The 12247-nt window shown below is 41.3% G+C and overlaps 2 protein-coding genes across 3 annotated transcripts in view; one reads left to right on the plus strand and one right to left on the minus strand.

The window, feature by feature from the left end:
- Nucleotides 1-12247, plus strand: part of LOC127374565 (uncharacterized) — a 323387-nt gene that overhangs the window by 283328 nt on the left and 27812 nt on the right. The gene's annotated exons all lie outside the window — the stretch shown is intronic.
- lman2 (lectin, mannose-binding 2) lies at nt 559-9642 on the minus strand. 2 transcript variants are annotated; one of them, XM_051420116.1, is made up of 8 exons: nt 9243-9642; nt 6708-6826; nt 6093-6210; nt 5302-5381; nt 4053-4214; nt 3652-3766; nt 3040-3159; nt 559-1876 (listed from the first exon to the last, which is right to left on the minus strand). In XM_051420116.1, exons 1-8 carry the CDS (start codon nt 9376-9378, stop codon nt 1716-1718), a joined length of 1011 nt encoding a protein of 336 aa, XP_051276076.1. In that variant the 5' UTR covers nt 9379-9642; the 3' UTR covers nt 559-1715. The 2 variants fall into 2 exon arrangements, with proteins under 2 accessions (XP_051276076.1, XP_051276074.1); XM_051420114.1 differs by lacking the exon at nt 5302-5381 and adding an exon at nt 5438-5520 and having other exon boundaries at nt 9243-9640.

Here is a 12247-nt window from a genome sequence, read left to right on the forward strand (position 1 = left end):
AAATAGAATGGTGGTTTACTTTACAGCTGTGTGGAATGAAACATCAGCTTATGCCCTGAAGATTATTGTTTTATTTCATAAAAGTGTGTGAAATTTCCAAATTGTCAGTGGAGCTGAACTGATGACTTGATTAATACTTTTGTCGATCGACAGAAAATTGATCTGAAATCGCTTTATCATTAAATCATTTATCAAGCAACCATGTCAACAACTGTGGTTCCAGCCTCTCATAATATGAATATTTCCTAGTATTCTTGGGTGTCAATTTGTCAGTTGGACAAGACAAGCACTTTAAATATATATGTCTACTTGGTCTTTGGGAAATTGTTTTTTCAAATGTTTGACATTCTCTAGACCAAATTAACTGATTACCTGAGCACCAAATTGACAGATTAAATAGCCGTTCGTTGCAGCCCTAGTGGTCTGTATTTTAATAAGTGGCCCAGTGCTTATCCCGTTATCAGTCTAAAATAAACGGAAGAGCTGATTGGGTAGTATGAACAGAGAGAGTGTAACACAGCTGAGCAAGACAAACAAAAAAATCCAATGACGCAGACATCGTAGTGCTGTAAATCTTTGATGCTGAGCTGTGGACGGGCACATATGGTTGTTCATATTGAGAATTAAAAATAAAACAAAAATAGACACAAACTTTAGGATAATTGAGCACTCAGTACTTTTGTTTGATACCCTTTCCATAATTCATCCTCTAGAAAATATACGTGGAGAGCACATTGTAACTCAATTTAAAAAAATGTTTTTCCTAAATGTCAGAATGAGAGCGACAGTAACACAGAAGGGTAAATGTACAAATACAACTCTCTCCATGGGTTAAAACACAGAATTCTCTTGCCTTAAAGCAACATAATGCAACGCCTCTACATTAAAATAACTGCTTCAAAATCATTTTGATGCTACACTGACTTGTAATAGGGTGAATGGTGCCTCTGTCATTGCCACTCTGCAACCCGTACGCCTGTTCTTGCACTATGTAACCTTTAGGGGTGGGTGTTGGTGTTTTCACTGGTTAGAATAGGAGCTTTGGACCGCCTGGAGGAGGAAGATTTCAGGCCCAGGGCGAGGGGACTGCTAATGTGAAGCGGCACCGAAATAAGCACCACAACAAATGTACAGCTGTCCATATTTACAACAGCAGTGTGTAGGTGTATTGGGGCATCAAATTGCAATAAATATCAACTCTTGCATAATGCTGCTTTCATTTGGATTTGAACACTTCATGATGTTTTATCTAGTTTTTTTTGTGTGTGGAGCTATTTTCTTGTTCCAATAAATAATCAGGGAACACATTTTGGAAGACAAAAATGATCTAAATTACCATTTTGTAGCATCACATCTGCAGCAGAGGAAGCTGAAAAGGGCTGACAACAACTGTTTAACCGATAAGCAGGTCGTAACACAATCTTTTAAGACACTGAAAAACTCACAAGTTCAAAAGGACAGCAAGTCTATTCTAACCCTGCAATTAATGAACACAGAGACACAGCATTGATCAGGGTCACTCTTAATTAGTTCTGCACCTTCTAACCAACATCACAAGTTAGCATAATTCACTCCCAATGCAGTGCTTCAGAGATATAAACATTTGTACAATCTTTAGAAAAAAATTCACATTGAATGTGCTCAATCTGTCATCTGGAAACAGTTCATTCCACAGCAAACACCTCTCTGATAAGGCTCTTATTTCTTCTCTCTCCTCAGTAAAACCTCTTGTTCCTCTCCTGTCTCTTCTGAAAGACGACAGCCCCCACCACGGCGCACACCACGATTCCCAGCAGAGCGCACAGCAGAAGCAGGAAGACCTTCCAGCCAGTGAGGGGCGTGCCTCGGAAGTTTCCGGTGGGATCGTCGATGTTGTCTGTGAAGGGAGAAGAAAATCCAGGATCGCTCGTATGATTTGTGGATGAATGTTTTGTCCGTCTGAGTAAGTCCCAGGAAGATTGTTGGTGATAACGAATTAAGAAGCACAAGCATGATAAAGTGATACATTTGGAACTGACTCTTATGGTTAAACAATATGCATAATATATTCGGATTGTCGGTCATATTTCACAGTTGGTCGCCCTGGCCTCAAAATAGCTTTTTAGCCCTAATTCGAGAACTCTGCTTTTCACTCGCCGCCTCATTCTGAATTTCGAACATTATCGGAATCACGTGACAGACAAGGAATTGAAGCGTGCCTAGCTTAGGTGATCCTAGCTAAAGATTAATGAAAATGAAAATAAAAGCACCGCATTTTGTATAGGTCCATTAGAATCCATCTTCCATCTATGATAATTCTTCATTAAATCAGTTCAGAAATGTATATTCACTAAAATCATATATATGTACCATCAATATAGAGAACTTACATTTAGCAACATAAATTAGCCTTTCATTCCAGTCTCCCCTACATATATTATATTATTTGGGTATATGACCGGGGGATTGTAATTCTAGTTTACAGTTAGAAACATTCAGAGCTTAGCTTTACGCTATGTACCAGTCATCATTGATTTTATTTTTATGTGATTGAAATGCCCACTTGATTTGCAGTCATTATTTAATGCTTTGCACACCACAATAGTTGGAAAATGAAGTCAACGCAAAAGTAGGAAAAATGTCAGTTCCGCCGAATCGCCACTTGAGGCTGGCTCCAGAAGTGAGTCAATCTCCATGAGTCCCCATATTAAAAAGCCCAGCTTTACAGCAGAAATAAACATGTTTTGGGTCTCCATAGCTCAATTTCCTGTTTGTACCAACTGCACAGGGGGTCAATTTCGATATAAATCACCAGTTTAAGTTATATGAAGGCTTAAAAGGTATGCATAATTTAAGGCGTGGCTGTTTTCAGTAACCAGGCTCCATTCTGCCTGCCTCAGCTCCATCTCTTTGTCCATTTTTGAATTAGCTGGGAATTGATGGAGTCAGGACTGCTAAGATGGTGACAGACAGAGCCCATCACACTGAGGTACACACTTCCTACATACAGATACAGAGGAAATGCAATTCTAAATCAAGTTTCTTGTAACTTTAATCTACCTTTAGGGGACTTGAGGAGACTGACGCTGGGCTCAATCTTGGTCCAGTCCAGGTTCTCCTCCTCAGGGGTGTGTTCTACCATCAGCTGGTAGAGCTTCATAGAGATGATGTCATGGTTATCTAGAAAATGATATGAGTATAAACTATTAGCAATAATATATATATGTTAATAATACTTGTTATGAAAAGCTATGACTTGAATACATTCCTGGACAGTGCATAAGAATGTAATAACAGCACATTTACACCTTCCAATGGGTTGAACTTAACGTTCAGGGCTCGTTCGGCTTTTTAAGAGTAAAATTCGAGCACTTTAAAAATATACAAAAATATAAATGAATATGATGACTGATTAAAACATTTAAAGACTTTTGCTTCACATGAATAATTGTGTCGATAAAACACCTGATTATGTTAAAGGTCAAGCATTGATCAAGAAGCATATTCCAAACCTTGAAAACATAAGGTAGAAATTAAGCATTTTCCAATCTTTCAAGACTTTGTATGAACATTAGAAATAAAACAGAGTTCAGCCACATTGTTTGAACACTTCTGAGTGGATATTATAACTTTACTTATGTGTTATTGTGTAGCTTTCTAGCCCTGACTTACCGGACAGATCTCCTGTAGCCGCTGAGGCACCAAAGAAATATCCGGTAGGAAGACGAACTCCTCCGATGTCGATGCACTCCTTCCACTCATTCTTGTCATCAACATCAACCATCACCTGCAGGGTACAGACTGGATGTAAATGGTGCAGCTCTGCCACAAGTGACACATAAGAAGTTAAGAAGCTATTAAAACTAGAAAATAAAATGTATTGTGGTAAAAGAACTGAATCCAGACACAGCAAGCCACAGGTTTAAATGGGGCAAGTACAAAAGTGGTGGTTCCATAATTAGCATGTTATATTACACTGTACATAATTTGGTATGCATTATATAGTCAAATAGTAAGAGAAGTTATGTAGCATCCCTGAGAAAATACAGGTTTTTGTGTGGAGATTGTCGTACAGTGAGTCTCCCTTTGGAGTAGCGAATGGCGAGGTACGTGTCGTGCTCTCTGTTCCTGATCTCGGCCGAGCAGCCTCCCAGCTCCGACGATCGGCCGTCTTTGCCGTGGTCGTAACTCACTGATCCGTTGTTCACCATGGCCGAAATGTACGGGAAGGAGCGCTGGCAACAGAAAGGGAAGAATCAGCAAAGAAATCGGAACAAAAAACAACAACTCTTAAATAAAGACGATGGACAAATGAATACAGAAAATAAAATATAAGAAGCCCACATCGATGCATTTCTGGTCTTATCAGCGTATGTTTATATAGTGTTTATATACTGCACACCACACACACACACACACACACACACACACACACACACACACACACACACACACACACACACACACACACACACACACACACACACACACACACACACACACACACACACACACGGCCTTCACAATGCAGGCATTTTTAGCATCAATCCTAAATATGTTGTGATATTGGATGGTTGTTTTGATAACTGACACTTGTTTCTGATATTTTGTCTATAAAGGTAGACTTCAGGTAAGTGAACCAAACTACATGTTTTATCATTTTGACGTGAAATAGTAGGGTAAACACAGGTGTTAACAAAGATACTAATTAAGGTTCTGTTCCATTTAGTGTAGCAGAGCCTTTACAGTGAGCCAATATGCACAATAGCAACACCCTGACTCGGTCTGACCTGAATGGAACAGAGCCTTGATTAGTGTCAATGCTAACACCTGTGTTTACCCTACTGTTTCACTTCAAAGTGGCTGTTGTGAAAAAGGTCTGAAGGCAGGCAAACTTTTGTTTGTGCATTTAAAAGTAAGCAAACAACATCCTGGATGCCTCGGGATCTGTTTTAATACCATGTGACCATCTAGTCCAAATTTTAGCTGTTCACAGATTAACTGCCTCCCAAGAGGGATAAAAAAGAGCTGCTGCAATGTGAAAGTAGCATATTTCACAAGTGGTGGTAAAAGGAAAAACAACCTCATTTAAGACATTTAACTAATTTAATGTTTAAACACAAGTTATTGCCAGAGAGCCACAATGCTCAATAACTTGTGTTTTTGCAGTAGAATCAAATATGACAAAATAAATTCTGCAGGGTTTTTAAAGTTTACATGCTTTTAAAAAGGAAAACATGCCAATTTAAAAGTGAAGAAAAACTAAAAACTAGTTTGCATTGAGACAGCATGCCGGCGAGTAAAACCTGAGCAACCACTCACATCCGTCGCATCATCGTTAGAGTAAGTATCTATAAAAACGGCCAGCCCGTGGAAGATAGCATTGTTGGAAAACACAGGCCCTGCAAAGAAACAAGCAGGTCAATCCCCCCGAGCCACACACACAAATCACACTTACATCCATTCCATGGAGGTCATTGCGGAAGGTATCCAAAAACAATGCCAGGCCAAGAAACTGATCTTGGTTTCCAAACACAGGGCCTAGGATGGAGGCAGAGATGAGGTGAGACAATGAGTGGACAACTTGAGACACTTTCCTGTGGTCAGCAGTGAGGACAGAAAGCTGAGATGATGGACACAAATACCAGGGACATGATGGAAGAGAAGCTGGAGCGTGATGAGCGTTCATTAACAAGTCTGTAACAGTCTTCTGAGCATTCGAGTGACGGGTAAGTCAGCATGACTGGAACAAATACACATCTTTGGATTTACATTTCTCTGTCTTTACCTCGCTGTCCCTGAAAGATTTTAACCAATGCACTAGTGGATGGCTTTTATTGTGATTCAGTAGCAGGAATACCGTAACTGTAATGTTGTGGTTTGTGTATTATTATTTAAATTAACACAAGGGGGAAGTGGTAAAAAATAGCAGCATCAACAGTGAACTTGGTTAGATGAAGAGCTGCAGGTGAAAGGTGAGTATTGCATTTTGGGTAAATCCAAACATCCAACCCTTCGATGCAAGACGCATCGACGTTACATGAGGTGAGTTTCATCCACAGCAGCAGTAACTCTGCAGTACAGAGTCACGAGGCTGAAAAAGCCGACGTTACCTGGATGCAGCCTGTCCTTCGTGTACCAGATGGCGATGCCATCACCATGGAGATTCTTCTTCCCCGACCCATGAACTTTAAACTGCACATGCATCTCCCAGTCCTTCAGGTGACACGGCTGCATACCAGAAACAGAACAAGAATTTAGTTTAGCCAGCACCATGAAATAAACAAAGACTAGTAAACAGGAGATAGGAGGACTTTCGTTCTAACAACTGTCATTTTCAAAGAGGATTACACAGCACAATAATCCAACAGATTGTTTTCATTTTATTTCAAATCCAAGTGTGAAGAAAGGACACGTCAGTCCAACAAAAGCCATGGACTGCATATAATTTGAAATGGTCAAAATGTCATTACTAGAACATCCATCTTTGTCTTTCATCCCTCAAAGTGCAATGTGAGCTAATGGCCACTCATATATTGTAAATCTGTCAATCCCCAACAGAGAAATATCAAAATATCAATATGAGACAACTAATTTAACTAATGTATGAGGCTGGAAAGGTTCAAAGAGAGCCAGGCTGAGTGGGGCGTGGCTTTAGATGAATCTGATGGAGAGGAGAGGCTTGGGTATAAACAGCAATACGAGCTATGTTTGTAGTCTTTCCTCACCACAGTATTCCAGATGGACCCCTGCTTGCTTCTCTCGTCTGGAGTGAGTCGGACATATGAGCTCGTCACCAGCGTGCTTCCCCAGAAGTCCCACTGACTGCTGGGGCTGCTGCCAACACCTGCAACACAAACAAGAGGATAGGATGAGACATGATCAGACACATCAGAGCATACTGTGTGTGACAGAGGAGAGAAATCTAGTTGTCTTTCAGAAAGTTATCACATAACATGTTGCTTTTGGTCAACCTTACTTGTGTTCTCCCACTTAAACGTTTACAAGGCAGCGCTCCTTTATATTTTTATGCAGTCGTTATCACAACAAATTGCTTTCAGAAGACTTTGTGGTTTCAGGCGGCCTCTTATGGGCGAAGAGACACGCCTTCTGACACATGCAGAACAAGACGGTTATTCAACATTACTGAGCTTTGTTTAAGAATGAAGACCGGCAGGAAGTTTTTGCGCACGCCATGAACAAACAGGTCTGTGTTCTGAGGGCGGGCTAAGGTAGCTTTGCACATGTCATTAGGTCACAGATACTTTAACGGTTAAATCAGACAGTTCTTGAAATTCTTGCAGTGTGCAGTGCACTCCTCGACCTACTTTACTGCAACTGCTCCAGGCACCTGCAGCAAACCGTTTGAGAGCTGTGATAAAACATGTTCATTTCACACATACACACATTTCATTTGTTACCAACATCTACCACGATCAGTGACAACCATGGTGAAGTTAGCCAAAAAGTTGTAAAGGGCATGCTGCCTTGTGGATCAGATGTATGCCAATTCTACCACCGGTTGAAGGACCATGCCAGTAGCCCTTGGCACTTTAACTAAACATAATTTATACAAACTGTAGTGGGGGTCCCATTGATGAGGTATAAAGCCACTGATCTATACTGATTTTTAAGGCTATACAGTTTTAGATGCCCGGATGTATAGTTATATAGTATAGAACTGTGCTTAGTTCCTGTTCCCAAAAAAGGACATCCCAGCGCTCTCAATGACTTCAGGCCTGTAGCCATAACGTCACATGTTATGAAGACCTTTGAGAGAGACCTTTCTGCAGCACCTCAGACCCCTGGTACGCGACTGCCTGGACCCACTGTCATCATCTACCTGCTTCACAGAGCTTACACCCACCTGGAGAAGCCACAGAGCACCGTGAGGGTCATGTTCTTTGACTTCTGAGGAAGGCCAGCTCGGTGGTGGGGATGGAGCTGGACAGTGTGGATGCTGTGAGAACTTTCAGCTACAGACTGACCCAGCCCCGAGCCTCAAAGCGGTACCATCAGCCATCAGACTGCACAGCGCCACAGCACCCAGTACCTCCAACCTCCACAACCACAGCACCCAGTACCTCCAACCTCCACAACCACAGCACCCAGTACCTCCAACCTCCACCGTCCCAACAACCACAGCACCCAGTACCTCCAACCTCCACAGCACCCAGTACCTCCAACCACCACAGCACCCAGTACCTCCAACCTCCACAGCACCCAGTACCTCCAACACCACAGCACCCAGTACCTCCAACCTCCACAGCACCCAGTACCTCCAACCTCCACAACCACAGCACCCAGTACCTCCAACCTCCACTGACTAAGACTGGTTTTAATTCAACCTAACTTATAATTTATCTTAAATTGCACTTGTAGTTTAGTTTTTTAGTCAAGCTGCTTAAAATAATTTGCACACCATTGTACTGCACATTGCATATAGTGTATATATTTTTCATTTATAGTTTTATATTTGCTTTTATATTTAGTAATATAATTATTTGTGATACTATTGTAGTACACTGTACTCTTTTTATTATTATTATTATTATTATTATTATTATTATTATTATTATATTCCCCAATGCTGCTGTGTGTAATTTGAATTTCTCCTACGGGGGATTAATAAAGGTAGATCTTATCTTTCCCAGCATTTCAGGCATCCACCAGATTCCATTCATTTCTTCATGGCATATTCATCCTTTATCAATCCATTCATTTAATCTTCTTCTTGGTGCTCACTGGAACAGACTTCCCTTTTGAAACCAGTTTCAAGACCCCGCTTATAGCTCATATGGAAATGAGTGCAAAGCTACGGATGCCTGGAACAGCAAAAAAAAACGCAAACAAAGCAAACCGGAATCCAAAATGGTTAGTGGTGAACGTTTGAAGCCAATTCACTGAAACATGGAAAGTCACATCCGTGATCCAACATGGAGCAAAACAGTCTTTACAGTATTCAGAAGGAAATCTTCGTGCTCCTGAGTAGAGCAGCCCAATGTGCCACTGAGCGTTAGACAGGTAGAGACATTAACGTTATATCTCTGATAGTTCTTCCAATAACTTTTTATGTGACAGCCATTTTCACTAAGCTAACTTATATGAACAGCTCGTTATGAGTGCAGTGTTTGTGAATGAGCCATAACGCCACACTCAACTGTATCAATGAGCCAGGGAGAAAAAGAAATGTGTCTGAATGAGTTTTAAAAGAAGAGTGGCCGGAGCAGCAGGTTAGCTAAGAGCTAACCGAGCCGCCGTACCTTGGTAGGGTTTCATTAACGAGTGCTCTCTCTTCAGATGTTCCGTGTTTCCGTCCGTTATATCACAGCCCACCAGACACACCTCCAACCACAGGAAGACCGCTGCCGTCCTCACAAACGCTCCACAGTTCCCCATTGTGTTCAATAATGCTCCGAGAGAAACTCTCACAACAACTGTGTTCTTCGAAACTCCATAAAGCGAGCCGGTCCCTTCTCTATTATCCTCCGGAAAGAAACCACACAAGTCCGACGGTTATTGCCACACTTCCTAAACTGGAGGAACGGAATTTTCTCCTGGCGTATTTTTCAAACCATACACGTATAAAGTCCAAAATCTTAACGGTACAAAAAATCTAATTCGCTCCATACACTTTAATTGTTGCGACACGGAGGAAGTGTTAAGTTCTGCACGGAAGACTTTTGTGGACGGAAGAAATTTTACCAACCAATAACAGACAAGCACATCGCAAATTAAGCCAATCAGGTAGCACTTGGTGTTCACGTATTATCCACTAGGTGGCGGCAGAAGGCAACAAATACTACCAGATACAGTGTCAGTGTGCTGTGTACCTTCCTCTCATTCAGCAGGATACCGTGTGGTCGAAACCAGTGATTTTCAATCTGGGGTCCGGGGACCAGCAGAGGTCCTTGAGTGGGTTGTAAGGGGGTCCCCAGAAAAAAGAAGAAGAAAATATTTTAGCTTTTATCATATTTTTTGTAAGTTGGAACAACAGGGAAGGAAAGGGGGATGGCAGTTTGTATTGATTGTAATTTATAGTAATCCTAGTTTGATCAGTGATTGACTATTTGAATTTACCCTGTTCAAACATAAAAATAAAATACAAAACTTCAGGGAATTCTTTAAGGCAAAATTCTCTCAGACTGCAGACCACCATTGTGCCTCACAATGCAGCACATTTGCTACCTCTGGTTGTTGTTGTTGTGCATTAAACAGACCTTTTTTGCAGGGCAGTTTTAACATCTACACCGTGAGCCAGTCATCTGAAGAGCTGAGAGTCTGTGTTGATCATTAATGCAGGTGCAATGTTGTGTGCAGTCCTCTCATCCCCAGATACATCCAAACATCTCAAGATCTCAGAGCTAGTTAGTAACCAAGTCCTCTTCTCGCCATTATTGGCAACAAAAACATTTGTTGTCTGCAGGGAAACTCTGAGCATTGACAACAACAAGACCAGCAGGTTCCAGATGTGTCCTGCTGTTTCTCTGCAGCTATACAAGGCGGATTAATATCTGGCTGCTGCGACCAGTGTTTTCTCTGCTGGTCTTCTCAGAATCCATTTCTCATTGTAGTTTACACATGTTTGCGTCACCAGACAATATCCACAACTTGCTCCAAACCAAGTCTCGGAGTAAAATTGCTATAATGTAGCACACAGTGCAGTCCTAGGTGATGTATATTGCATTCCTGCCACAGGTCCTATTCATGTTGCTTTGAAAATTCTGAAAAAACTGATTCCCAGACGTCTTTTATTGCTGAGATTCTATTAATGAGCATTCGACTTAATGACTCCACTTAATGGCTCTGATGAGCAGCGTGCTTTAAAGGAGTTAAAGTTTTTTTTTTTTTTTTGCCTGATGAGAGGTTCAGTTATGCTAAAAGAGAGGTCAACAGCTTTTTTATAGTTTTCACCTCCGTGGGGTGTTCAGCTCTTGTTTGTTTGTTAGTGAAGAGGATATTTCAAAAAGGTATTCACATATTTCAATGAAATTTGGTTGAAAGTTAGGCCATTGGCTCCAGATATAGAGGGTCTGGGTGTATCTGAAAGAACACTTTTGGTGTTTCCTCATACTATGACATGGAATGGTATTTTTCACACTGCATACTCTCTGCAACCCCATCACCAGACAAGAACATTCATACTGAAGGATTCTGAAAACATACCAATACCACTTTCATGTGTGTCCACTAAATATAAAACTATAACCAAGACGCGGTTTGTTGAGATTTTTTGTTGAGGTATTTGTTTGGATTAAAGGACCGGTGTGATTGCAGAAACAATCCCACACAATCCTATAACGAAAGCTCACTGTCTTGTTTTGCCACTCACACACAGGAAGCTGGAGGGTGGATTGGTTGGGGGTGCACCCGGTTGCTGTTGGTGCACTGCAGGTGTAGCCAGTAAGCATAAGGTAAGAGAACGCTTTTTCAGGTTATTATCTTCCTAAATGTAACACACTGGGCCCTTAAACAAATAAGATATAACATGTTAATAATGAGCTTTAGAAGTACTGGAGTCGGATTTGTTTTTAATCTTTGGACTCCTGGATGTTGGCACTGACCGTAAAATGTGAGGTGTGGAATCATTTAATATGGACGTATTCATAACCTGGGGCTGTAACAATGAGCAGTCTAAATTTAATCCTAGTTGTAAAGCTTGAGCTTTGTGTGTAGAATAAAGACAAAGATGGACCATTATGATCATTACCACACGAGCTATAAGAATAAAATAAGAATGAATAAGAATCAAGTTCAGTTCTAACCCCGTTGAGATCATTCCCGGGATCTCATTTTCAAACCAGTCTGTTGGAGAACCCGACAAGTCAGATGGTTGTGTAGCTGTCACACTGCTGGCCTCCTCTTCTCTCCCCGGACGACAACACAACCTACTAACTGATGTGTGTTAAGTGAGTCAGACAGTAGAATTACTCTGATTTAGTGGACACGCATGACATGTTTTTGCAGTGCCAGCAAACTGACAGTTGTGCCCATAATGAAGTACACACACACACAGCAGGGCCATTAATAGAAACACACACACACACACACACACACAAAGTATTACCACACAAATGGCTGTACACCAGCAGAGAGACAGGCAGATATCCACAATTAATATGCAAAAAAAACACATAAGGTTTGTACACAGATGCATGCAGTCCACGTACACATTAAAACAAGCATACATGGGGCGCCCTGATAGCTCACCTGGTAGAGCTGTCGCCCCATGTACTACGGCTGTGTCCTTGCTGCAGCTACCGGGTTT

This window comes from Dicentrarchus labrax, unplaced genomic scaffold (assembly GCF_905237075.1).
Source record: "Dicentrarchus labrax unplaced genomic scaffold, dlabrax2021, whole genome shotgun sequence".
NCBI lineage: Eukaryota > Metazoa > Chordata > Actinopteri > Moronidae > Dicentrarchus > Dicentrarchus labrax.